Source organism: Corvus hawaiiensis, chromosome 7, assembly GCF_020740725.1.
Source record: "Corvus hawaiiensis isolate bCorHaw1 chromosome 7, bCorHaw1.pri.cur, whole genome shotgun sequence".
NCBI lineage: Eukaryota > Metazoa > Chordata > Aves > Passeriformes > Corvidae > Corvus > Corvus hawaiiensis.
The window spans coordinates 9,354,981-9,382,774 of NC_063219.1; the positions used below are offsets into that span (position 1 = coordinate 9,354,981).

The 27,794-nt window shown below is 43.0% G+C and overlaps 2 protein-coding genes across 5 annotated transcripts; one reads left to right on the plus strand and one right to left on the minus strand.

Moving 5' to 3' along the window:
* Window positions 1-119: 119 nt before the first annotated feature.
* On the minus strand, window positions 120-2,502 carry LOC125328579 (formin-like protein 3). The gene is made up of 2 exons (XM_048309472.1): window positions 1,748-2,502; window positions 120-480 (listed from the first exon to the last, which is right to left on the minus strand). The coding sequence occupies exons 1-2, from the start codon at window positions 2,500-2,502 to the stop codon at window positions 120-122; spliced, it is 1,116 nt and encodes a 371-aa protein (XP_048165429.1).
* On the plus strand, window positions 1,710-27,794 carry NAB1 (NGFI-A binding protein 1). Of its 4 annotated transcripts, none has more exons than XM_048309416.1 (8): window positions 1,710-1,880; window positions 7,081-7,914; window positions 13,390-13,523; window positions 14,505-14,556; window positions 20,077-20,187; window positions 22,520-22,661; window positions 23,878-24,003; window positions 25,127-27,794. In XM_048309416.1, exons 2-8 carry the CDS (start codon window positions 7,096-7,098, stop codon window positions 25,216-25,218), a joined length of 1,476 nt encoding a protein of 491 aa, XP_048165373.1. In that variant the 5' UTR covers window positions 1,710-1,880; window positions 7,081-7,095; the 3' UTR covers window positions 25,219-27,794. The 4 variants fall into 4 exon arrangements, with proteins under 4 accessions (XP_048165373.1, XP_048165370.1, XP_048165371.1 ...); XM_048309413.1 differs by having other exon boundaries at window positions 1,711-1,880; window positions 23,878-24,027; XM_048309414.1 differs by lacking the exon at window positions 1,710-1,880 and adding an exon at window positions 2,221-2,393 and having other exon boundaries at window positions 23,878-24,027.

Below are 27,794 nucleotides of genomic sequence, written 5' to 3' on the forward strand. Positions count from 1 at the left end.
GTGCAATGGAGTTTTCTCATGGGAACCACAGCATGCCAGGGAGAAAAGCTGCCTCTGCCGCCTCGTCTGCTCTGTTGGGATACTGGATCACACCCCAAAGACGGAGGAGAGAGCCCCAGTCACTCCAGTTTCAGGAAAAAGCTGGGCTGACCCACACTGCTTTGCAGAGGGGCTCTAGGGGCAGGTGCTGCTCGTTCCTCCAGGCAACAGGTATTTTTCCTCAGGCAGCATCCCTTCCGTGCAGTCAGCGGCAGCTTCACCTGCAGGGTGATTTTAGGATTGGGCAAGCGCTGATTTGGGGCACGGACTTGCCAGCAGGCTGGAGAGCAGCGTGCCTGGTCCGGGTCGGGGTGTGCAATGCAGACAGAGCTCCCGCCAGCCGCCCACCCGTCCGTGCCGTGCCCGCGTGGGCTGGGCCGGGGCCGCACAGAGGGGCCCTGTGTGGCACCTGCCAGCGCCCTGCCCCACGGCCGGCAGCCCCTACGCGATCCAGGGTCACAAACAACGGGGAAACAGGGACATACCCCCTGCAGGAATGCAAGTTTTTAGAGTTTGGGTGTTACAAAAAAAAAAAAAAAAAAAAGGGTGTCAAAAAAGGGCGCTTGCATTTCCCCAGCTCCAGAATGTAGTCCTGCATCCTTAGAAAACTTTTAAAAACTTTGTTCCTAGATTATATATTAATTTTTAGACGGTTTTTATGTAGTTTTGGTGACAGTGATTTGACATAGACGCTACAAAGCCTCAGCCTTCTGTTGGAAAAACTGAAGGAGAAAGTCAATTTTGTTTGGAGTTGTTTACCAAAGAGGCAGGTCATGACTCTGCTTCCTGCCTGGCCTCTCCTCCTCAGACAAACAGCCATGAGGTGCAACGGAGCCGAGGTATGGATGAGAAGGCAAGGAAAAAGGAAAGGATACCCTGTGTGAAAAGTATTCCCAGCTCTAGGCAGAGCAGGACGTTGCCTACAAGACAAGCGTATTTTATCGAGGCTTTTTTTCCCCTCACTCGCTGATTTTTTCCACCCATTTAATGCTTTTTTCTATTGTTATCCGCACTAAATATGAGTTACTTAATTTATTACTTATAACTTTATTTATCACTGAAACATGACTTAAAAATGCATTGTTTAACCCATTCTCCATCAGTAAAACAAATACACGCTCTCATTTCTCCTCGCTTGAAATGCTACTCGGTACTTTCGCACCGGTCTCCGTACAGCTGCGTTTCGCACCCCAGGCCGGCCCTTTCTGCCCCCTCCGCCGCCCCCGGGGAGGTGTGCCCGCAGCGGCAGGGGCCCCTCCGCTCGGTTCCCGTGGTGTTTTTCCATTGTGGGACCGAGCGGGAAGTTGGGAGCCGCGTTATTCCCGCGGGGGCGGCGCGGAGGGGTCGCGGCCCCGGCGCGGTACGGCCGCGAGGGGGCGCTGCCGCTGCCGGTGCCGCCCCCGCCGGGCGCTGCGTCACGCGGCGGCCGCGCGTGGGCGGGCGGCGGAGCGCGCGCGGGCTCTCGCCATGTGACCGCGCGGGAGGGGGCGGCGTGCGCGGGGGGCGGGGGCCGCTCCCTCCCTCCCTCCCCTCTATCCCTCCCCTCCCCTCTTTCCCTCCTTCCCGCCCGCCCGCCCGCCCGCCCGCTCGTCCCCCGCGCGCGGCGAAGGTGCGGCCGCGACGAGGCGAGGTGCGGCGGGGCGGCCGCGCGCCTCCCCGGCGGCGGCGGCAGCGGCAGCGAGGCGGTGGCGGGGACAGGCTCGCCCACTCGCCCCGTCGATGGGAAAGGAGGAGCCTGGGCGGGGGGGGCGCGGGCAGGAACTTCGGCGGGGCTGAGTCTGCGGCCCCGGGACGGCACCGAGGGGAGCCCCGGGCAGCCGGCGGCGGCGGCCAACTGCAGAGTACGTGCGGGGCGGCCGGGGGCGAGGGCAGCGCGGCCCCGGCGCCGCGGGGCACGGCCGGAAGGAGCGGGCGGGTCGTGCGTGGGTGATTCCCGGAGAAATCCGGCGCGGGGGGGACGGGGGAGTGGGCGGAAAGTGCAGAAGCGTCCCCGCCGTGTGTGCGCCGCGGGGCGGGGGGGCCGCGGGGCGGGGGCGGCGGGCGGGACGGCGCGGACGGGACGGGACGGGCGGAGGAGGCGCCCCGGCGGCGGGGTCCCGGGCGGGGGGCGGTGGGGCCGGCGTGGCACCGGCCGCCCCCCGGGCTCTGTGGGGCCGTGCCCCTCCGCGGCTCGGACGCGAGGGGTTGTCCGGCCGCGGGGTAGCCCCGACGGAAAAGCCGCCCCGAGGAGGTTCCTGTCACCGGGCTCAGCGGCCGCGAACTTTGTGTGGGGAGCGCAGCCCCCCCGTCCGTGCCCGCGCTGTGGGCTTCCTTCCCGTGGGCTCCATCCCGCGGTGCGGGACCCTGCTCCGGAGGTATTTGTGCGCTCGTCTCGTCCTTACGCGAGGGGGTTTTTGCACGTTTCAAGTTTCTCATTAGTTGCGGCGAGGTACGGATTTGTACGTAAACGCGGAGCTCACTCATCGGCTGTATTTTGGCACATCTCAGAGCTAGACAAGACTATTTAATTTGCGAAGTCTCTCTTCTGCAGCTACATGTAATTTTCTCCTCCTGCTAAAAGTCCTTTGGAAACGCTGCAGAAATGTAATGAATATGCAAAGCAGCCAGCTCTCAAACCCAAACCCAGTTTGTCTTCAGAGACTTTAAAAAACGCCCAAAGTGATCAAGATACATTATGAAATAATCACTTTTGCCTAAAATACAGGGAAGTGATGTTTCACACTTTCTCCTTGTATTCCTAATTTAATTGGTGACAGCTCAATTAGAATTCACCTGAAATAAAATCTCTAAAAATCAGCTAGAGTTGCTCGATTGCTTTTACTTCCAGTGCAGCCTTAAAAAGCAGGACAGCTGCTCGTGAAGTCCTTGTCCCATGCGTACATCCCACAGCTCCCGAGTTTTCCTTTTCCCGGTGCTTCACCCACATCCACCACCTGCCTACTTCATCCGTGTATCTTCCTGCCACCTCCGGGAAGTGTGCGGCTCGGAGCGGGCACGACGAGGAAGGAACGGGTGTTTTCCAGTGGTTAAAGATGCTGAGCAGGGCTGCTACTGCCGCTGCCCGCTGTCTTGATAGAGGGAGCAGGAATAGGTGCACTAGCTGTTTACAAATATTTAAGATCACTCTGTGCTGTCTCTGTGGTTTTTGTTTTCCTTTTTCCCAGGAGTTATGTTTGTGGTCAGAGTTAAGGTGACAGCCAGCGTTTGGAGAGGAGGGCATGGCATGTGGGGTGATGGGCTGTGGATGTGAATGAGGTAATGTGGAAAATCAGAATGCATGGTTGTGGGTTGCAAAGGCTGAGTGAAAATCTAACTTGTAACTTCCTGGTTCTCCTATGGCTATAACAGTATGCAGCCTTGCGTGTATTTTAAACAGCTTTGTCTGCTGTGGGGAGTTTTCTGGCTTCTTTGTTTGTTCTATATGTGAAAAACATAAGAGATGGCTGCTCTTCCCTGTGTGTTCTGATACTTCTCACTGGTATGGACAGCAAGCAAAGAAGGGAGAGAAGTAGCAGCTCAAGTGCCATGGTTGTGTTCATTTATTCCTGTAGACCTCCCTGTGCAAGCTTTGCATTCCTGCCTCTTGCTGGGAAAAGGGTTTGCAGTTGGCCATGTGTTAGATGTACCTGCTTGCTCCTGAGGCAGCAGATCGTTCTGGCTGGCTTCTTAGGGTTTGCCAGAGGACATGACCAGGCTGTTACTCCTGAACCAGGTTGGTTTGGGATCACAGATTAGACAGCCTAAGACTTATCGAGCAGGCTGCACAAGAGGGGGATCACACATGGTGCCCCAGGGCCTTATCCAAGATGCTCTTCCTGGTGAGGAGCAGACAGGAGTAGGCTGTGAGCTCGTCCTGCATCTTCTTGCTGTATAACCTCTTCTCGTGCTCACCCTTTGTCCCAAAAGCACAGTCCCCAATGCACTAAGAAGTGAAAACAGTGGTGGAAAGCAGTACTTCAGGTCTCTTAGATACAGCTTAAAGGTCACCTGAAAGATGTGGGGCGCTGAGACTTGAGTGGGTGTGCTAAGGCTTTGCGTAGCCGGCCAGGTGAGCAGAGCCAGCAGCAGCAGCAGTGCCAGGTGTCCTTTGGGTTAACCTCCTCGGGTTCTGGCAGTGCTATGCTGCTTTCTCAGCACTCCTTGCTTGTTGCTTGTCCTCTTCCTAAGCCTCATCTTACTCCTGCAGGTGGACTAGCATAGCTGCTTCCCGGGCTTTGTAGGCTGTGAGCTGGGCCAAACCAGGGACCGGACCGGTCATGTCTGGAGAAACAGCATAGCTGGCAGCAGGAGAGGCCGTCTCAGAAAGGGAAGGGAGCCTTCCCCTTGTTAAAATTTAGAAATACCTTGGGATGGCATTGAGGTGAGTGCTGGAGGAGCTCTGTTTAATGCAAGGAGAAAAGAGGTCAAAAGGAGGAGTGTTTGAAAATGCCTTCTCTGCAGAAATCAGTAGCAGTTGTACGTGGAAAAATTGCTCGGCCCTCTCAGGAGTTAGTGTACTGAATTTGAAAAACAGAATGGGTCTGTAAAGTATGAAACAAAGGGATTTCAGTCTTGCTTTAAATGCAAATCGCAATGCAGTCTGAACCGTGGAGTCACTGCTGACACCTCCATAGTACATATTAATCCAGTTTTATCTGTCATGAGGAGATTTGTTGATTAGAAGCCTCTAGGTAAAGGCTGCTTGTGGACTGGTGCTGCTCTTCCAGCCTGTGGGCTGGAAAAATGAGTTCAGTTCCATGGCTTGCCTGGAGCTCTTAGGCTCTGTGTAATTTCACTGCCACCGTCCTTCCAAGATTCAATTTAGCTCTCTGCAAAGAGCCCATTTATGTAGATTTATGTAGATTTTGTGCTAAGATGAATGACTTTCAGAGGAAAAGGGCCTTCCTTTAAAAGTTATATAAGTTAATTTGTGGTATTGATGGTGAAAAGTCAGCAGCATTTGAAATGGGAGGGTAGGAACAGTTTACTGAAATACCACTAAACATAAGCTGTTAATTTTGTTTGTCTTGACAAAGTTTGTCTAGAGTGGATTTTTCTAAGAAATCTAGTGAAATAATGACATTTTTAAAATAGTGAATTCTGTGCCCTGAAAAGGGTTACTTTTAAGTGATTTTCCTCATTTTGCTTGTTGCTTCTTGTATCTTTGGGTGTAGACAGTAGGTGATTGATTTTCTGCAGTTAACTATAATTTCTGAAGCCAAACTGTGTTTCTAAACTTTGTAGCTCTTAAATGTTTACAGTTTCACCCAGAGTTCCGAAGAGTGTAGTTGATTAGCTCTGAAGCTCGCCAACGGCTCCTTGAGGTAACTGCTCAAATCTAAACTGCTATTGCTGTCCCTTCTGCTTTACGCATTCTGGCACACAAGGAATGATATGTTCAGCTGGTGGTTTGGGGGTTTTGTATGTTTTGGGTCTTTTTTTTTTTTCCCTGGGCTCTATCTCTCTTCCTGAAGAGATTGAATGAAGGTATCCTGTTGCTGCCACATACATTTCTGGAAAGTTTCTGTTGGCCTCTTGATTTTATTTTTCTCTAGTAGAGTTAAATCAGAATTTTGTAGTAAAAGCCTGGTCTTCCAGATGCCTCCTGAATAGAAGTTGGGCTCTGTTTGTATCGTCTGTATATTTGGCTTGCTGAAGAAAAGGCTCATATTTAAAAAAAAAAAACCCAAACCACCCAGACCATTTCTTTATAATATTTTACATGTTTTACAATAGGCAAAAGCACATACTGTAAAAATAATTTCTCTCGGAGTTTTGATAACCAATCTCCCAATGCCCCATAGCAAATGTATTTGCTTGCACTGCAGTTTTGGAGGAAGGGGAGTTGCACATTATTAAAATACTTTTCCCCCAGCATGTGCAAATCTTTCTGTAGGTATTGTTTTTTAGGTTACTACTGTGTGTTTTTTCAAGTCCAGTGTGATAGTAGAGCCAGAGCAATGTTAGCAGACCTGCTCAATGTTTCAGTTCTGTTACCTTCTCAACCAAACTATAAATTACATGCTTTAGACCTTATTGATTGGTGGTTTAACTTAATACAGTAATACTGGAAATTATCTGCTTGTGGCTGTGAAAGCCACCGTAGAGTGAAGAGGTGTGTGTGTGAGATCTTAGAATTCTCTTGAGGAGTTTATTATTTGTGGTATAACTGGATAAGGGGTTTATGAAGTTGAAACTTGTGCAAATGTTTTTTCCTGCCGCCATAAGGGCTGAACACTGCAGCAGTCTGTCTGTTGGGAGCCTTTAAGCACAATTGCTGTATTGCTGAGTGGTATTTCATGTCTCAAGTGTCAGTGACAAGGCAGCCTTGTTAGCAAATGAAACGGGCAGGTGAACGCAAACTAAGGTTTTTAAACTATATATGTTGGAATCCATCAGTATTTTTGCTTTGTCTGCAGCAGTTGGTGCTATAATTAAGATCAGCAGAGGCATTAGGTCCTTTTTATGTGAAACAGGTAAAACTGTAGAAATACTTGGTTCTTAAAACACCCTTTTACTGACCCAGCTTCATTAATCCTCTGGGGTTCTGTGAAGCACTTTTCTTCTTTGCTTTCCTTTTACAGTCCTCCACACTTTAGGGGGGAAAAATGATGCGACAGTTAAGAAGAATTGAAGCTGATGAGCTTTTTTCTTCAGGAAATCAAGTATTCTGTAATTCTTCAGAATGTGTTTTGTGATCATTTTGATTTTAAGATATAAGAGAATTGAGTAGAAGCTTTGAGCGATATTGACTGACATTCTTGGGAATAAATATGAAGTGGGAATGTTGAAAACAAGCTGGCTTCATGTTTGAATCATCTTTTTTGTAGGTACATCACAATTATCTGCTGATTTGGTTTTTTTTCAAAAATGTTTCCATTAAGTTAACAAGTCAAAAAATAGAGCTTTTGCCCCTTTTTCATTTCAGTGTGTGTTCTTGTAATGAGAGAAAGAAATGCTGTCCTCTGAGTTGACAGCCTTGTGGAAAGATGAGTAGTGGGACAGTGCATCTGGATGTCAGTGCTTTGGTGCTCATCTTCTCTCTGTTTTTACTGTTTGCAGGTTCTGTCATCCGTGATGGCGTCAGCTCTACCCAGAACCCTCGGAGAACTGCAGCTGTATCGAATACTACAAAAAGCAAATCTCTTATTCTACTTCGATGCCTTCATTCAGCAGGGTGGTGATGATGTCCAGCAGCTCTGTGAAGCAGGGGAAGAGGAGTTTTTGGAGATAATGGCTCTCGTAGGCATGGCTAGCAAGCCACTTCATGTCCGACGGCTGCAGAAGGCTTTGAGGGACTGGGTCACAAACCCTGGCCTTTTTAACCAGCCTCTCACCTCCTTACCAGTCAGCAGCATTCCAATATATAAGCTGCCAGAAGGGTCTCCTGCGTGGCTGGGGATATCCTGCAGCAGCTACGAAAGGAACAGCAGCACCAGAGAGCCTCACCTGAAGATTCCGAAATGCGCTGCCACGACGTGCGTGCAGAGCGTGGGCACGAGCAAATCTGATGTGGTGGGGAGCTTATCACTGCAGAGCAGCAGTGAACCAAGACTCTGGCAAGGACACCACACCACAGAGAGTGAGCACAGCCTTTCCCCGGCTGACCTTGGCTCTCCAGCCTCACCAAAGGAAAACAGCGAGACCCTGGATGCTGCTGCTGCTCTGTCAGTTGCTGAATGTGTAGAACGTATGGTTCCCTCCCTGCCCAAAAGTGACTCCAATGAAGTCAAGGAGTTACTGAAAACAAATAAGAAACTGGCAAAGATGATTGGTCACATCTTTGAGATGAGTGACGATGACCCTCACAAAGAGGAGGAGATCAGGAAGTACAGTGCAATATATGGCAGATTTGACTCGAAAAGAAAGGATGGCAAGCATCTCACCCTCCATGAGGTAAAACACCTTGAGTGGCACTAGACTTCCTCCCCTATTCTTACACCTTTGATGAGATGTGTTTATAGGGTGCAATTGTTGTATGGGTACTTCTTGCTGAGTGATGAGAGTCGTGTATTTGGTAGTTGTGTGTTGAGTGCTGTAGGCAGTCCTGGCCCAACATGGAAATCTCAGGTACAGCAAAAGTCCCCTTTTGTGGGTGGGTGTGGGTGGGTGTGGGTGTGCACGTGCTGATTTCAGCTTGGTGTCTTCAGACTGCTTGGTTGCTGGTGCGGCCTGTCAGGCAGAAGGGTTAGAAAGTTTGGCACTGAAATAGCAACCAGAATTGCACTAAGCATGGCCTTTGGGATCCTATGGATTTGGTACATTTTAAAAGAGGTCCTGTCGTGATATTTCTTTGCAGCTTTGAGAGTAGACTTGCTTGGAAGATCAGTAACTAAAATTGCTTGTGTCTGATGTGGTTACTACCCTCTGCTGTCTTCCCTCAAGACTCTGCTCTGTAGCTTGTGCACTTGAGGTAAAAAGGATTCTGTCAATGAGGTCCCTAAACCCAGTGGCATGGATTTTTTATTTTTTTACTTGGATTGGGATGAAGCTCAATTATACAACCTGTGGTGTTTTTTTGGCACGGTGGTCTTAAACCTGTCAAGTGACATGCAGACCATGTGAGGAGGAAGGGAAAGGACTGTCTCCAGTATTCATGGGTGGCTGTAATCTGAATGTTTGTCCTTTAATCCCTCAGTAGCATCTCTTCCCTCTTGTCTTTGAAAGTCCATGTGGGCCTCCCTTGCTCCTCTTGTGGCATTCCTGAGGCTCACACTGCATGTGTTGTAATGCAATAAGTGTGTCTGTGTGGGGAGTAGTTTCCTAGAGCCAAAGTACAGTACAAGAGGAGAACAAACATTAATTCAAAGCAGTGCCAAAACACTGTTGATACGAATGCTGCATCAGCATTTTCACAGTTAACAGTGATTGCAAAATTTCAGTTGGATTTAAAATTTGGCATGTAAGGCTTAGCTCCCAAAAGGAAAAGCAGTGTTTATGTTACAGGAGTGCCAAAAAAACTGTACTGGCTTTAGCCTTTTTTTGCTTGAAGAAGAAGTTTTGTAGGTGTGTGATCCATAGCATAAGACTGAGTTCTCTTTATGCTTCGGAGTAGAAGGGCAGAAGGAAACAAGGCGTATTTCTTTACATTTTTGTTTATATATTTACATTTATAAGGCAACTGCACATCACCAGCAGTGACTTGACAAGGGCTTTTACTGCAGACTGGGGAGACACTTCCACAGTAGTCAGCCACATTCCTACCACACAGTTCTAGTTGTGCAGCTTTCACTTACGTGCTTTGTGGCTTTATGTCAAACACTTATAATCTATGAATTCATCCACTGTACAAGATGAGATCTCATCTTACTCCCCTGACCTTGTGGAAGTCTCTCTCGTAACAGAACAAGTTGTGTATGAGATGGAGGCAGGATTTGAAAGGATTAATTGTGTAGATGCCCTGTGTACATGGCTGCAGATTCAGGATTCAGAGAAAGGGGGTTCTCCCCACCTGAGGATGGAGGCACTTGAGGTGTACAGCATGTGTGGCTGTGTGCTTTCACAGCCTCTCTCTGGAGTAGCGACTGCAGAAAATGCTCTGAAATCTGGGCAGACTTCTTGTTTAGGATAATTTTCTGGCATCCAGCAGTGTGCTGGAAGGTGGGCTCCGGGGCACCTTTTGTGTAGGCTCAGGCATGGCTGTGCAAAGCTGGAGGAATGAACACTGGGGTAGTGATTGAAGGAGCAGGATAGCAATAACCTGGAAGAAAGGACAACTGCTCTGCCTTGTTAATTTTTTTTAGTATTGCACTACAGATCTTTACTACATCATTGTAAAACCACGTTTAAAAATGGAATGAGAGCATGGTTTGGCTTTAGGAAATATTTCTATCACTATTGTGATTAAGGGCACAAGATCAAAGGAGTCTGTGGTTGACTTATGCCTCACTTACGCATGTGGGGCCTCGCTGAACTTGATGGGAACTGCACACATGCAAGCAAGAAGAATTTGCTCATAATTGGTTTACTGTTGGCTTAAAGAGGCTGGATTTCACAAAGTTTTGTCTTGAACAGTTTTGTCTTCATTTCTTTTTTAAAGCAGAAAATAAATAGCAGCAACGAGACCATTTATTTTTTGTTTAAAATCTGGTAAACCAGAGTTTGCCTTTTGTAAACTCAGCCTCAGTGTGGTTTTGGTTTTGATGGCTTAAACAATTTGCTGCTCAGAAGGAAGGACCTTAAACAACCAGGGAGGTAAGTTTCTGCTTGTCCAGAGACCATTTTTCTGCACGTGTTAATACATTCCAAGGCTGTCATTCTGCTCATTCTGCCTCCCAGTTCAAGGTTTCTCCTTGCAGCTGGCAAGGAACAGCTGAATAAACTTCACTGTGAATTTAAAAAGCTTAAGTAGTGGTTAGCTTTTTAATGTAAAGATTAGGGTATCTCTGGGTCCTCAAGCACAGAGGAGTTGTGTGTAAACTAAAACCTAATGGAATTATTAGTGGTGAATTAGGGAGAGTATTTTGTTTCAGTATGAGCACTGAAGTGTCTCAGAGGGCTGGAGCAGCCATTAGAGGCCTGTGAGAGCTGCAGACACTGTGCTGGTTTGGAAGTGTATGCTCCTGGTAGGAGTATTTGCATAAGGCATTAATCTGACATAAAATCTGATGCGGAATCTTTCGAAGGTGTTCCAAAACTAATAAACATGATGTTTTTAATCCATCCCATTGTTTCAGTATTACACAGCTTTTCAAACACAGAGAGCACTTAATGTTTAAAGTTGGACTGGAGGAGGGATGAGTGCAAGGCATGCCCTTGAACTCGGTGACCCCTGCAAGTTCGAGTCAGATTTGTAATTTGTGTGTTTATATTTCAGTGCTTGTCTCATACCTATAAAACAAACAAAAAAATCCAGTTCAGGGGAATTAGAAAAAAACCCAATAAATTTTATCTAGCTTGGTCTCTTCCATTTCTTTTGCTGACTCACCAAAACAGTACGGTTTGGTATTTAATTATGTGGTTTCTAGTGGGGGAATCTGTGAACCCCATCAGATGAAAATATACCCATCCCTCTCCTGCATGGTTATGTGCTGCTCCATATCCTTAAGGCTTCCAGCACACAGAATCTTTATTTTTAGGCATGCAACACTTTGTATCTGCAGTATTATGCCTCCTGAAAAGCCAGGAAGCCATGATGCACTTCAATTCAGTAAGTCTGAATGTCTGAAAGAGGAAACCAGGAAAAACAAGCAAATAAACATTTGGCTTTTCTCACATATTAGGATAAACAGCATTTGCCTACAACTACCCAAAGCATTTTCAGTCATTTCAGCTCTTTGCAACCTCTCAGCACTTTGAAGGATAAAAAATATCTCAAATTATTTTGTAAGCATTAGCCATATTATTCATCCTTGGCAGAGTAATAGCTATCACTGTTACAGAAATTAATGCCTGCTTTGGATGGTAATTCTTTTAATTGGTGTTGTATTAATCTTATATTGTATCTTTTTCCTGTCTGTGTTTTTTTCTGAAAAGACAGACATTGTAGAACAGCTGTTCCTGTCTAAGGGGTTATAGTTTGTTATTTTAGTACCTTGTATTGTAGGAACATAGTAACCTGTTTGCGCCCTTGTACATCTGATCTCTGTGAGATTTGGTTTTTTGTCTGTACAGAGACTAAAGGATCAGGCAACGTATCTAGTTCGCCTGTTAAAAACAAGTTTGTGCTCTGATTAACATTTAGGCACCATAGGAAATGCCCTACTGAGATCAGAGGCTTTTAGGCTTAACACAGGAAAAATTGCTTATGAAGTATTAGGAGCAGCAGTTCTGTGTGAGATTTTACTGGAAATACTGCACAGGCTGCTGAGAGAAGACTCTTGGCTCTTCTTGATACATGTTTTTGTTTTTCCAGCCTTCCTGGAGAACAGGTGTCACTTTGGGTAAAATAAATTTTTGATAGTTTGGATGCCATCAGGCCCCGTGGCGAAGGACGTTGTTCATGTCTTGTGACAGCTTCCATCCTTCAGGGATGGAGCGTGCAGCGATTCGGGTGAACTGCTGGCCTCTGTGGTTTAATTCACAGGTAACACTGCAGTGTGGTAGACAGCAGGGTGAAGGGGTGAGCTCTTGGCCTTCTCCCAAGAGACGCCCTGTAACTGCAGACCTGCTGGTCTGTGGGAGCAGTGGGTTGGGTGTCTGAGGTCACACGTGGGCTGTCCTGCCTGTGCGGCTGCTCCCGGTGCTGCCAGATGGAGGGTCGGGGATGGCACGTCTCCATCCATCATGGATGTGCTGACTATGCTGTGGAAACCAAGCTGCTCCGGAATATTCACTAGTCTGGGACAGATACAGAACATACTGTTGACAGTAGCTCCAAAGCTGCTGTGCTCCTTTGCCAGAAGCCAAGCCTATTCAAAGCAGCTTAATTTCTAGAAGTAAAAGAGTAGAAAGAGTTGTGGGCACTTGGTCAAAACACCTGTAGTATTCTGTTGGCCTCTTGCTGTTATGCCTCATTACACGTTCTGGCTGTTCTTCAGCTGAGGAAAAAAGTGAGAAAGTCTCTTCAAGCTCTGCTTCCTGTGGAAGGAGCTTGGAACAGCCTCTCCAGCTATGTTGATTTGTGTCTCTGATTGCATTAATAATGTTGTGTCCATACTGCTGACCATAGGCTTCTTGGAAAGCAGTATTATTAAGCTGATATAATTCATGACAGTATCACCACTTCCTATAGGCTTCTGAAGAGCATTGCAAAACCATTTTGAGCCTCAACTTCAGGCTTTTTCTTCCCCGCCTTCTTTATGAATCTTTTGCCAGCAGCAGAGGCACTAGAAATGTGTCCTGGCAGGCTCAGGAAAACATCCTTGAAACAAGTTACATTTGATTCATGTCTGAAGATAGTCTTCACAAACACGAGGGTGAGAAACATAGCTAAAAAAAGTTTAATCGTTTCTTAAACCATCACCTTCTACAGAATTTATTCTGTATTCACCAGGGAAAGCCATCTGTACCCACACTCTCAGGGTGGTTGTTTTTTTTTTTTTCCCCCAAGTCCTGGGCATATTGCATTTATAAAAATAGTATTCCCTGTAAGCCAGGCTTTGGAAGCCAAACACTGAACGTTCAGAGCTACTGTTTTATACTGAGATTTAATTAATGCTGAGATGAGGCAAAAGCAGTGCACATTGAGACAGTCCTACAATAATGTTTCACTTTATGCACCAACTACATTAATATCTTTTCTCTTCCAAAAGGCTTACCTGGTTTAGTAAGGGATATAAATAAACTGAAGAAACCCTCCAGGGTTTAGTGTACAATTATAGGTAATTTTACTTGCCATCAAAATTTTCTATTATTTCAGAAGAGGTACTTTTACAAGCACAGTAGGTGAAAGTATGCAAAATCATGAGTGCCTGTTTGTTTGATTTGCAGCTAACAGTTAACGAAGCAGCTGCCCAGCTGTGTGTGAAAGATAATGCCTTGTTGACCAGGAGAGATGAGCTCTTCGCCCTGGCCCGGCAAATCTCTCGGGAGGTCACCTACAAGTACACCTACAGGACCACCAAGTAAGGCTTCATTAACTCAGAGGGTCTTTACTTGTAGGGAACTAAGCAGGCTGATGGCATTTCTTCTGAGGCACTAGAGACACTTTCTTCTTGCTCTTCAGCCAGCAAAATGCTCTTCTGAGAAAAGGAGGAAAATGCTATTTGAGTCCTGAAGCTTTTAAACTGATAAGATTCAGCTGTCTTGAATTACCTTTTTATTTGCTCTCTAGTTTTCCAAGTATTTTGAGGATAGTGCATGTTGAGAGGCATCTGAGAGGCTGGTATTTCAAGCATTTAAGGCATTAGTGTATTTTAAGGTTAATGCAAATTGGCAGAGTAGCCATAGATGCTCAAGGCATCAATTTCCTTTTTTCCATATACAGATTTGGCTTGTTAGCCAAAAAGATAAGGTCACAGGGAGTGGCCTACAAACTTGCTTTAAAGGAACTGAAGCTGAGTCCTAATTTCAGTTGTTACTGTTCTGTTAAATAAACTGCTGTTATGAAATGGTGACACAGCCTTAACAGCTTTTAAATACAATTAAAACCTTAGAACTAGCAAGTATGATTAAATGTCTTGATACTTTCTTTAGATTTTAGATGTTAATTCCCTTGCCTGTAATGTAATACCCTTCCAAAATACATTTTTCTACACTTTAGAAAGTTTTCCTTTGTTCCTCTTTCTTTCATGGAGATTCATATGAATATACATCCATGCTGAATAAGCAATGCCAAGGGCATTTCTGTAATTCTCTGGGCTGTCCTTCCTCTTTGGAAAGAAGAATCCATGAATCTCTTCATGCTTCTGAAAACAATACAAAATGCTTGTGTTCCTATAGTTGAATGACTTTCACTGCCATGTCAAAGTGAATTGGGGGCTTTTTTTGTGCATCTCACTTGTTCTTCCCCGATCTACTTTTTTTTTCCTTGACTCCTTTTCATTATTATTGATGGTCGGGGTTAATGTGCTGTTCACTGATCGTGTATGTGTCTTTTCTTCTAGATCTAAATGTGGAGAAAGGGATGAGCTGTCACCAAAGAGAATCAAGATAGAGGTACAGTAATGTGACTCCTGTATTTTGACCTGTGCATGCTAAAATTCAGTTTTGTTTTGAAGGGATCTGTCTTAAGGAAATTTGTCAGAAAAACATTTGATAGACAGTTGATGGGTATGACAGAGAGAGGGAGGGTGGGAGAACATCACCACTGTCTCTGTAAATGTAAGTGCTTGATGGAGAAACCTGTAGGAGCGGGGGTAAAGAGTAGGATTTGTTTAATGGTAAAGATACTCTCAGTGTTTTGCACTCAGAGTGAGTAGGAGGGGAGGAATGGGACTGACTGACTTCCTGTGGTGGAATAAGCTCAAGCACTATAGGAAATGTCTTCCCATAAGGCCTCCTGCTTTTCAGTTAGCATGAGGTGGAGTTTGCCTAATTCACTGGAGTCAGCTGTTGATCATGTCCAAAATACAGAGTTCTTGATAAGGACTGATGGCAGAATATTAGCTATCTCTGACCATGCCATAAATTATGACACTGATCGTATTGAAAAGTCAAAAACTAATTAAAAGCTATATATCTCAACACAAATGGTTGTGCCTGTAGATATTAATTTACAGGTTTTTGTAATGAGTTTTGTGTCAAATGCATGTATACATGGCTGATGTATACACTTGCACAAGGTGTTGCTTAGGGAGATCCTGGGAATTTCTTGTTAAGGGTGCAGGAGCAGCAGGAGTGTAGTTTAGCTTTTTCTTCAGTTACCACTGCTGGAAGGGAAATTTGAGGCCTTTTAAAAAGTTACTTTTAACAAAAAAAAAGTAAAAATAAAAAAATGTCAGATGTACGTATTTATACTTATATACTTGATAAGAATAGCAGATCTTTCTTTTTAATTTGTATGTTAAACAAATTACTGTTTCACTGTTACATGGGTATCTAATTTATCCTTAGCACTGTGGGTGTTTTTTATTGTACTGTCTACTCAAAAAAGGTGTAGGTTAAACGTGTATTAGAATATGAGCTAGACCTGAGCTAGATTTGTATGTGACACAGATAGGTGATACATTCTTTAACTGTAGAGGAAAATTGCAACACATTCTCAAATGTGTTTCTTGTATGTAACGCATTCTGTGATAAATGAAGCACTGTATATAGGACGGCTTTAATTTTTTTTTCAGTACTGCAATGCTTTTACCTGTACAAAGGCTTTTCCTGTGAGGCAAACCCTGGTGAGAGCAGTTGGTTTTGAAAAGGCAGTTATGAATAGGTACAGAGGAATTAATCTTATTTATTAAGTTCCATCAGCCCATATACTACTGTAGTTTTGAGTTTATGTAGTGCAAAATATACATGTGCAGTGAGGATTTACTGGTAGCTTTGGTAAGTCAGTAATGTCATTTATGTGTGTCAGGATTTGCTTTTGACCTATGCTTGTTCTGTGATCCACAAAAAAGAGCAGGGAAAAGCTGCAATAAATGATTTTATCCAGCTTCACCATTATTAGCCTTGACCAACGTGTTGCAGGATGGTTGCTTGAGCCTCCTGTCTTTTGTTCAGTCCAGCCCTAATTTGTTAGAGCTGGTGGGGAGCCACTCCTCTGCGTGAAGTAGTATTTCAATGACTTTGATTTCAGAATAAGGAAGTTTTTCCTTTATTCAGTAATAATTGATGATGAGCAAGTGTCTAAAATGACATGCTGCAAGGGAGGTGCTGTTTTTTTACAGGATCTTTATTGAAAGAAAGTGTAGAATTAAAATCCTGAAACATACAGGCTGAAACTTGAGGTTTTCTGGAGAGCAGGAAATCTGGACAGCCTTAGGGGATGTGTATTCTCCTATTTTCTGCATGGTGAAATCTTAAAGAGTCTGGAAGGCCTGCTTCTTTTATACCCATTTTTGTTCAATAATTCTGAGAAAGGATGTTTACTTGGGTTTAGTTTTATCTAAAATTACCAGTTATATTTTAAAATGCTTGTGAAAATTTTGTGTCCTAATTGTACAAATTACTTTTTCAGAAATAGGTCATTTTTCCAAAATAACAAATTGAAAATTAAATTGAATATTCTTTAATCTGATAGCCTAGCATTATTAATTTCAAAATTACCCATATTGTTATCAGCAGAAATGTCTTTTTTCCTCACAACTTTGGGAGTCTTCTAAGAAGGAGTAAAGCATTACTTCAGTGCATTATAATTTTGAGGTATGCTGTAAATTGTGGGCTTTACTTCAATGAAATGTAAAAAAGATGCAGTATGACATAGATCACTGCTGTTCTGGGTTCCTGGGTCTTGCATTTTGAAAAAAAAAATGTAAAAAATCCTTTTTTTAGTAGCATGTTCAGGGATTTTTTGAGAGTTTGTTTAGGTTTGGTTTTTTTTGGAAAGGTGAAAGTAAAAAGGAAAATGGTAGCAAATGCAGATTTTTCCTTCTGTTCCGGGGAAGAATTACTTACACTGTTTTTGAAGTTGTAGTGCTTCATTGCAGATCTGTTCGCTCACTATCATGAAAACACAGAGAGGACCTGAACATGGGGTACTTTTTTGTTGTTATAACTAGCTCTTTTCTGTTTCTCCTTTTTTGGTTTTTTTTTTGAGAAGGGTCATTTTGCCTTTCTGTTTTAAGGCCGAACTCTGTATTTTGATTCACCATTCCTTTAACCATTAGTCATTAATGTCTCTGTGAAGCGTGGCCTAAAATACTAGGGCTTCAATTTGGAAAGACTTCACAGCCTGTTTGCATAGTGTAAAAGATTACTTAAAAAAAAGATGAGTTAATTTCCTGAAATATAATAACACTTTAAAAAGCCTCCAGAGAGGCTCTGAAGGTCATCCTTGAGCAGAGCCAGCAGAGCTGTGTGTGCGAGCTGCAGCATTGTCAATCTGCAGCCACGTTGTAAATTTATCCTTTTCATGAATATGAAACTCGCAAAAGCATTACAAAGAAACAATGTGCCATGAATTACATCAAATTACCTGTAAAAGGCTTTCTCTTCCCCTGCGAGCTCTCCCCCTCTTATTCGTTGAGTGGGTGGGTGAGCTGTGGGAGTGAAGTGTAAAGAGGAGAAGGGGAAAAAATTCCAGGCAAATGACAGACTAAAGGTGTGGAGGGAGTGAAAAAAGGAGTGGAGTGAATTGGTATTTGGAAGCAGATTATTAAAAAGGGAGGTGGTTCCTAAACCTGCTCTGGACAAAGAGCAGGACAGGCAAATAGGGATGGAAATGGCACATCATCCTGCAGACCAAGGATCTCTCCTGCTTAGGTGTTGTGGGGTGGGGGACCCCTTATTTTGTCATCTTCTGTGACTCAGTGCCGGCACCACTGAAAGCAATGAGCTGTTGTGGCACCAGCTTAGAAACAAAACAAGTCACAGGTACATCAGGCAGAAGTCATGGAGGGAGAGGCTGTTCATCACTATTGGGGTCGACCAGGTTCCCTTTCAGAGTCAGCATGAACAGCCAAGAGAGGAAGAAAGGAGAGTCTTGAAAAATATTCTTGTTGTCTATGGTCTAAAGAAATTAATTTGTGTGTCAGCATCTCCATTCATCTACAAGAGAGGGATGGGAAGAGCTTTCAAAAACTGATTTCCCAAAGCTCAGTGGGAGTCGAGGGCGCACAGGCAGGGAGACCTGAGCAGAGGCTGTAAGGAAGCATCTTCCCTTGGTGCCGCTGTGGGTGGAGGAAGAGGAGAGAAAAGCCCCATCTCCCCTATTTCTGAGAAGGCTGAAAAGAAAACCGAAGTGTGGGATTTGTGTTTTTCACAAAAACAGCAAAAGCAGTAGAAGCTACTGTTTTCATAGGAAAAATGTCATTAGAGGGAGCAAAAAAGCACATGTGGGACTGGGAACATCTGCTGCTCAAAGCTGCTTGGAAAACAACTGAGCAGCAGCATGGCAAAACAAAAATGCTGCAGTGCATGTAGAAGGACCTCCAGGCAGCCATGGGGCAGAGCAGGTTGGTGCTTGGCCCAGTGTGCTCCTCATCCCACAGGGCGTTGGGGACAGCCAGCAGTGGGAAGGGCCTCTGGGAATGTGATCCAGAACCACATCACTCTCCAGGAGTTACCTGCCTGACTGAGGGGTGACACAGCAACAGGCAGCCAGACCCACTTTTGGGAAACAGCCTTTGGTTTTGTATAGGCAGGTGATCACAAACGTGTTATAAAGAACTGTGTTACCTGTTTTGTTGCAAAAATAGGATCCTGAGTGATAGGGTTTTGTGTGTTCAGCTTCTCATCTTCCTACACATAATCATTCTCCTCTCCCAAACACATTCAGGTCTTAGCTATGAAAGTGGTCAGTGCTTGTGGGAAAGTGGTGCAAATCCTTTGTTTCTGGGTTAGGCTAGAGGCTTTTTGGCAGTTTACCTGGTTGTGAAGTTTTTGCATAGCTATTGTGTTTATTTGTTCCGTGAGGGAGTATGCTGGGTGTTTGAAAGCAATATGCAGCTTTCAGACAGATTTTAGGGTTTTTTCCTGAGCATAAAGAATAGGTTTAATGGCATTACATTGCACTGAGGTTCTGGCCATCTGCCTTGGGTCAGGCCACTGCTCTGCAGGTCAGTGGGCAGCCTGCCAGTGGAGGGAACCTTGTGGTCCTTCCCCTGTGTTTTTTCAGAAAGATCACTTCTGTTTTTCTTGGGCTGTAACCCTTTTGTCCATCTATTGTCAAAAATGTAATTATTGACATGTATGTGTCTTTAGAATAGACAAGGAAAATATACCTAATTTGGTGTATTTTTGAGACCCAGGTCTGCAGAACCTCAGTGACTGATGTCGTTGTTCTCAGGTTTGGGTCTGTCTTAAGATCTCTGGCTTCCTCTCACATTTTGACAGTTACCTATACTGTGCTTTTGTAAACATTTCTGGGTATTCCTCTAGGGCACATGAGCTTTCCTTTTATAATACCAAGCTGGATAAACTCCTCATCTTGAACCTTTGCTTCAATGATTAATTTATTTTAATGGAGTCTGGCAGGCTTTCACAGGAGCTTTATTTGCTTTATTGATACATATGCAAGCTGCAGAAGAGATTTGCATGTCATAAGAATTTCAGACTAGAAGAATTATTGAATCATGGTTTCCCATAGTCTATAAATTTTCCACCGTACTTCTGAAATGATGATATTTCGTTTTGTGATACTAGTGTAGGTTCTGTGTGAAAAACGTTGAATCTCAGGAGGCTTTTCGCAGTTTCACAGGGTTAGTATATGTCCTCAACTACATATAAACTTGATTTCTGAAGAGTGACAGAAACCATAGGCCTAAATCTGCCTGTGAAGGCTGAATGTAAACTAGTTTAATATCAGTAACAGGGGTAGTCTGGATTCACCTGAGACTGAGAGAGATGAGATTGTCTGCGCCATGTTAGGTATATAGCAGTGGCTGCGGAGGGGCTGTGTTTTATGCACAAATTTAAATGAATTGGATAGCACAAACATGTAAATTGCAGTCCAGAATTTTCACAGAAGTTCAGGAATGTGTTTTTTAGTTCGTTTTTTTTTCTTCTAAGTGTACAGAGAGGATGAAGAAAAAACAGTAATATGTCCCTCTTGGTTTGCTTTCTTTTTATGCTCAATAGGACGGTTATCCAGATTTCCAGGACACAGTCCAGACGCTCTATCAGCAAGACAAAATGCCACTTGCTTTGGCTAAAGGAAAGAGTGAAGACCCAACAGCTCTTAATTCCCAGGTAAACCAACTAAACTACACTGTGAATAACGCAGGCTGTGTCTTTGTACGCTGGTTTTGATGTGTTGTTGTTTTGATTACTAAATTAATTCCCATCATTTTTAAAAGGCTACCTAGCTTTGCTGTGATTGCATCACTCTTAATTCACGTTTACCTCCCGAAACTGTTCTGACACAGTACTACAGCTTTGCCCTTGTTAGTTCCAAGGAGGTAAGATGCAGCATAGTAGGGTTGAAAATCTGTGGTTGCCTGTTGGGAGCAAGTAGGGTAGTATTGGTACAGTATGTGCTGTGTTACTTGCGTTATCTGCTATAAATGGAAAGCTCAAGTTACTGAGTCGAGAGGAATAGAGTAGGCGATCTTGGAGTCCTCAGTTCTGACATGTCTTAAAAGAAGAAAGGCCATTATGTTTAGGAAATAAGTGAACCTCTGGATCTGAGAGGATAAATTGGCTTCCTAAACAACACCTAGCCTGGTGGAAGTGCAGTGATCCGGAGCAGACAGAAAGCTTTGTATAAATGAAGACAGGTTGCCGATTCTTTCTTTGTCTTTCCTGTATTATATCCCAGCCTTGAGGCAAAATACCCATCTCCTACTGCCAGTTCTTGCCAAGGAGGGATTTCATGCTAAGTTGCAACAAATTTATTTTGTATAGCTGATTTGGGCAAATGTAATCACCAAATTTGCATATAAGATTACATTTAGGAGTTACCCTCTTGTTTTCTGAGAATGGATGTGTTACCCTATCATTTACCACCTTCTATTGCAAAGTAGTGCTCGGTCATACAAATCTGTGATACATCAAATGCAATTATGCCACATGTTCTGATGTCACAGAATAATTACATGAGCTTATTTTTGTTTTGTATATGCTTTAAAGTTTTTGTTGGTCACTGCCTCATAACAAGGGACTACAGGTTTAATTCAAGCTTAAACAGATCTGCAACTCTGTAGGTTTTTCTGTGGTGACCTGAAGCATCGTTGAAGTTTAAAATTCTAGTTTTATCCCAAGTAAACAACAAAGATAGCATGAATGAGAAAGGTTTTATTTTTTTTTTCAAATTACTACACAGTTCAAAAGTTGGTAAAAGGAGTGACAGAATAGCAAAATTAAAGCACACTTGTAAGTAAACTGTTTGAAAATAGGGGGTTTTTTACCTTCCTCCCAAGACCAAGCTTGAGCTATCTGTGGTCTTCTGCAGACCCTGATGAGCTCTGAGCCAGAGTATGTAAATACTGGCCATGTCATTACCCTGCTGTCAGGGTCACCACTGTGCTGGAGAAGCCCAGGTTTTGCTGGTCTGTTAGGCTGTCATTGTACATTTAAATTATTGAACTATGCTGAGCAAGCAGCCTTTTGTGGGAAGTCAGGGCTTTCAGCATCTCCCAAGAAAAGCGAAATGCTCTGCAATGAATAGAGCTCTGTAGTAGCTGAAACAATTATGGCATTACCTGAAAGAGAAATTAATTTTTCCTATCAATTGTACATGTTAAGTTTGTACACTTTCTGTTCTTATGTTCATTGTGGCTCTTCTAAATCAACTTTCTTGACTTGTGATTTTCTTCTTATTTTTGCAAGATGCTTATTTACATTCTCTCGAGAACAAGATTATAGTGAAAATTAGAATTCTCTTGGCATTAGAGTCAATGACAAACATTCAGACGCCATTTCCTCCCACGTTGCACTGGATTGTTTAGCTCCACTCTCTAGAGGTGTATAGGTCTTGTTCTTCTTCTAGACAGACATTTCACACCTTTATCCCCCACAAACATACTGTCATCCTACACTTTCAGAATGGCAGATTTTTAAGCTTGTGTAGTGCTGTTTCCTAAAATAAAGATTCCAAGATGTCTGGTGAAATCTTGGCATAAGTTTTTAGCAGATGTTGCCATTGCTCTTGGAATACTTTCTGGAATACTTTGTGAAGGCATATATTTGAACAGAGCTAACTGGATAATTATGACACTCTTTTTTGCTTTTCTTGATATTCTCTTCATGTAACCTGCAGTCCTAAAGTGCAGGAAGTGATTTTTGTGTGTTGTTGAAGAACAGAATTTAATGTTGCATTTCTATGTAGATGAACTACAACAGCTTGCATTTTAAGTATTCTTGAGTGACTCAGATGTACATTATGAAAATCTCTATGGGTGCAAAAATATTTTGTTTGCTTCATAGTTTTGAAGAAACCATAAAACACACATCTGTACATATGAGTCAACAAAAGCCACTATCTAGGCTGTTAGTCTTTTCATCTGATATTGTTTTACCCCTGTGTTTTGACTTGCTCTATGTATGTATAAAGAGAGAAATCTTTTTTTTGTTTTAATTGCAGTCAGAAAAGGTGATGGCAAAACAGATGGAGTTTCTTTGCAACCAGGCAGCGTTAGAGAGACGTCTTTCCACAGGGTGTTACAGGCAGAACTCGGAAGAGCACAGCCCCAATGGCATGTCATTAGATAATGCTGATGGACAAGGTATGGTAGCTCCCAGGCACGGGCGTTGCTGCCAGCAAAGACATTTGGTGTTATGCAACCTCTGTCAATGGTGGTGTTTATCTCGTACAGAACCCTGAGCACTGAATGGACAAGACAAGATCTCTCTCTGCCCTGAAGTGCTTATGGTCTAAATAATACAATCAGATGTACACTCAGGTTCTGTTCTGTTCCTGTTGTGTATCTGGCAAGCTGCTTTCCCCAGGGATAACGTGGGGAGGGAAGGAGGTTGGGTGCACTGCTGTTATTGACAGCAGGACTTTGCTCTACCTTTATCCTCAGTTTTGAAAAGAAAGCAGAGTGTTGCGTTTCATTTGTGTTCTTGTTTTGTGGAAATCAAAAGCAGGTAATATAGTTGGTACCCCTTTTTGTTTACCTGTTTGCGCAGTCTAGGAACAAAACCTGAGGAGCTGGCTATGTAAATTACTTAGCACTAAGCAGATTCTAATGATGTTCTTAGTAGCTTGTTATTCTTCAAAAAGCTTACAGTTCTGTGGTTCTTTTTGATTTACCAACTGGCTATTCCTTGTCTTGAATTAATTTTAGGAGTGTTTGTTTTGTTTGAGCGTTCCTGTTTGGATTGCTTTTTCTACTGTTGTGAAATGAGACAAAATGTTACAAACAAAAGAAATACAACCAGAAGTTCTTGTGTCTGGTTTTTAAGTGCTAGTTTTTTTAAGGGGGTTGAAATGAAGTAGTAGAGGGACAAATAAGGGAATCAATACAAGTAAGTGTTAAAAACAGATTTTGATTTGTGTGTATTGGTCAAGCAATGAGGTACAGAAGTAATAATGAAGATTAGGTGTATGGATCTGGCTTTCCTTGGCCGAGCAAGCTTCTTTATGCCATTTAGCCATTGTGCAGGGGAACTGGAAATTTTTAGGATCTCAGAGGGATTGTGCAGTGGGAGAGGAAAATTTTTCTATCTCAAGGATTTTTGAGCAGAGTAAAGGGTTTTTTTAAAAAGGATTACTTATTTTTTTTTGGTCTGGCTGGGTGTCCCTTTCTAGCAGTGCCTTGGAGTAGTCTGTGAAGCAGTATATTTACATAAGCTTTGTTTTGCTAGAAAACTTCCCTGAGCAGCTGGAATTTAGGATGCACTTTTGCTGATAGAATTAATATGTGTTTAAGGCTCTACCTGTTTTTTAATACTGCTTTGCTTTTAATACATCACTGTTTCACTGTGAACAACTTGCAGGTGAAAGACCACTGAACCTCCGAATGTCCAACCTGCCAAGCAGACAGATGCAGCACATTTCACTTGATGGAGAGCAGCACGTTGGGAAATCTCTGTGCAGTGATTTGATCCGGCTTTACCCCAGTGGTGAGGCAAAGTCCCAGTCCTCGGGTTAGTGCTGCCCCTGAGAAATTACCCACCATTTCTTACCTTTCTGTGATGTCTCTGAGTGAAGCAGCTAGGAAGGCAGCCTGGCATGCATTGTGTGTAACCATGCCATCAAGGCTTTGGAGAAAACTCCAAGAGTGTTACTTGTTAATCTAGAGTCAGATTAAATATTATTTCGGAAAAGTTCAGGGGATGTAGTAACTGGAATCAGATAAGCAAGTTCTGGCATGTGTCTGTCCTCAGAGAGTGGTATTGACCCAAACTACTGCTGTTAAATACTTTAACTGCATCACAGTGACAGCAACATGATTATGACACAGCTTCATTCTGTATAAAATAATCAGGCTTTTTATAAAAAAGGCCTCTTTATTATAGTTTGTAAGGACCTAGCACTATTTCTCTACTGTGAACTGCATATCGTGCAGTAAGTCTTTTCCACCTGGGTTTCTAATTCACTGACCTCTGCTTGCTGCCAGTCTTGTCATTTACCTCTGGCATTCTAAGTTTGATAGAAGAGAGCAAGAAACCTTTGTGAAATCTCTGTGGGTGGTTTCAGTTTAATACTCAGTGTACTGAGATAAAGCCAGGAGTTCTTGAGACCCTTGAAACTTTGAGAGTAATAATAAAATCCCATCTGAGTTTGAAAGATGCAGTGGCAAAGAGGTTATTTGAAAGGCAAGATGCAAAAGTGGTTGTTTTGAAGACAGGGCAGAATCTTGCGTTTTTCACTTTGGGATACTGTAATCTTGTCTCACCTCTTTTGCAGATTGTCCCAATCCCAGTGATAATTCACTTAGTGAAATCTCCAGTAGGGGATTTTTACCCATTGCCTCTCAAAATGCAAGTGCAGAGCGCATCTCCATTAGCCCCTGCTCCCAGAGAGGGGTGAAGTAAATCTGTGATGCTTCCTCTGTCATCACTGTGGTGTAACTGAGGTGGTTCTAACCCAGCTGGGTTAAAGCCGAAGAGGAGGAGGCAAAATTTATTGATTCAACTGTTGATGTTCATATGGTTCTTGGACCTTTTTGTTGATTTAAGAACAAAATATATTTGTTTCCAACCAGTGTTTTAACATCTTTCTTTCTTTCTTTTCTCAATGCAGAAGGCCTTGGTATTTTAAAGGATTTTCCTCATTCAGCTTTTAACAACATTGAAAGGAAGGTCATAAAAACAGAACCCGAAGACACAAGATAGTCATTCTGCTCTGGGAAACAGTGTCATAGTAAAGAATGAAACTTCACAAGAGATAAAAAAAACCAGCCTTAATAACCAGTGTTGCCTCATTCAAATAAGAGATTTCAATAGCCAAAGCCTAAGAACTGGTACAGTAATCCTTGGAACAGGAAAACAAGAGACACTGCAACTGAAACAGTAATACAGGTGAATAAACATTCCTGTAAAAGTGGTTTTATAACGTGGGAAGACTCACAAATTAATATTGTGGGTCTTCATTATTTAAGAATGTATTATGTATTTGTGTAACTTATCAAAGTAAATCTAGATGTCGGGACGTGTATTGAGTCCAGTAGATGTGGCTACAGTTCATTTTACTTGAAATTTCAATGTCTACTTTCAGTGTACCTAGCGTAGATATGGTTGTTAAACATTTGAATTAAAAATCATTGGAGAATTAGGAATGCAAACCTCGTGACACAATTAACAGCAAGTTTGCAACGATATTTGTAGAAAAAGGAAAATGCATACAATATTTTCATGGTTTAAAATGTTATGTGGATATAGCATTTGATAGACCTAGACCCTGATTCTGTATTATAGCAGATGTACTTGACACTTAACTATCGCTACATCACTTCCAATGGTTTCAGCAGCCTTTGTGTAACACACTTACAGCATAATACCTACATACAGGTCAGGAGTGTGGGAAATGCCAGTTAGAGTATGGAAGAGTCCATATGATTGGCTCCCATTTCCTTGGGAAAAACTGGGGTTTGATGTACCATACAATTACTAAATCTCATTTGGTAGGAAACTCAAGAGACCAAGTAGTATGGACAGGGCTGCAAGAATTGTCATTCAGACCATTATAACTTCGTGGACTTCTCTGTGGATCTTAAAAAAAGAAAAAGGCATCCCAAGTGTGGCAAAGATGAGATACGGTGCAGGATTTATGCATTGGTGTAAAAGGTTGCACTTGATATCCAGAAACCATAAGATTTTTTGGAGGAGAGAGACAAGGAGTTATGACTTCAGCACGTAACTCCGTATTAAGTGCTGTCCAGCCCACATGATTCTATGAATATACTGTATACTGCATACAGTATGCCAATCCGTTTCTTTATGTATGTGATTAATTAACATCTGTATTCTTTATTTATTTGACAGTTTTTATTTTTTGTACATGTTCACTTTTGAAGATGTCATTTTGTCTAAGGAGGAGTAGTTGGCATATAACTTTGGAATTTACCACGGTGTGTTTGTGTGCATCCATCTTTCCTCTGTGCTGCTCTGCAGTCAGAACAGTTATATGCCTCCATTTCTGAATACAGTTTTTGCTTACAACGTGTTCTGGAGGGGAAAGGGAGAGCTGAAGAAAGTGAGTTACCATGCCAGTGGGTAAACTTCCCTATTCAGGTGTGCACTTCATGTCTGCAGTTCGCTCTGTGTCATAGGTGTGTATTAACGAATCAGTCTCTGTTGTACCGAAATGCTCAGCAAAATGTGAGCTGAAATGTCTACACTGCAGTCTCTTATCACTGTAAACATATCTAATTATTTTATCACTTGATTTGTGGAACAAAGCTTTATAGTAGAAACACCAGTAAAACAACTTTTTATACTATTAAAGTGTTTGGTTTTTTTAAAAAAAAAATGTTTCTTGAACTGTATGGTACTGTTTCACTTACTGAAGTATCTTACTTTAAGCAATGGAGTTCACAGCTTTGCTGTTTAGGCGTAAGAGATTGAATGTGTAGTTATATTTCCTCTTTCCTGTTGTGTGAGTTAGTAGCACGGATGTTTCTTCAGTTTGTAACATTAACCAGTACCCTGGTTAGTACCTGAGTAGCTTTCATGAAATGTGTATGGAACTTGTTAAAGGACAGCTTAAGGTTTGAACTGTACAGCTTGAGCAGTAGAAGGCACCAAGCAGCAAACCTTTAGAGATGCAGGAAACATTTGGTTTTCTCCAGCATCTGACACCATCAAAAGTTGTGTGTGGGTCACAGAAGAAGCTCTGAAGCTTACTGGTCTCTTCAGTTAAAGTGAGAGGAAGGAAAAAGAACTTGCTAAGCAGCACGCTGTTTCAGTTGAGTCCAGAATTTATTTTGTAAACACTAATGTATTAAATTTGCTATAAATTAAAGTATATAACAGTTATATTTTTGAGTTGTAAATGCAGTACTTTGTGTCACGACCAGTTGGTTATCTCCAGAACGATATTTCAGTTTATAGTCCAACAGGCCATTTCAGTCTCAATAAGCTGGAAGCAATTTTTTTTACTGGTTTGCAGCTGTATGATTTTCTTTTTTTTTTTTTAATCCTGGGGTGGGGGAGGTGGGAGGTACATTCCAAGATTGCACATATGCTTGGTAATAGCAAATACTCAAGCATTGGTCTTTCCATGACAAAGGTCTTGGTGGACTGCAACCAGGCCAGCCTCTGGAGTCGCAGGTAAAGGCTTGCCTTCGTCTGCTCGGGAAGGGTTGCTAGATCCAGGGTACTCTGGATCAAAGGCCAGCCCTGCAAATGATGCCTGTTTTATTCACATGTTTATATTGTTGCTTACAAAATAAAATTCACCGTGAGAACTC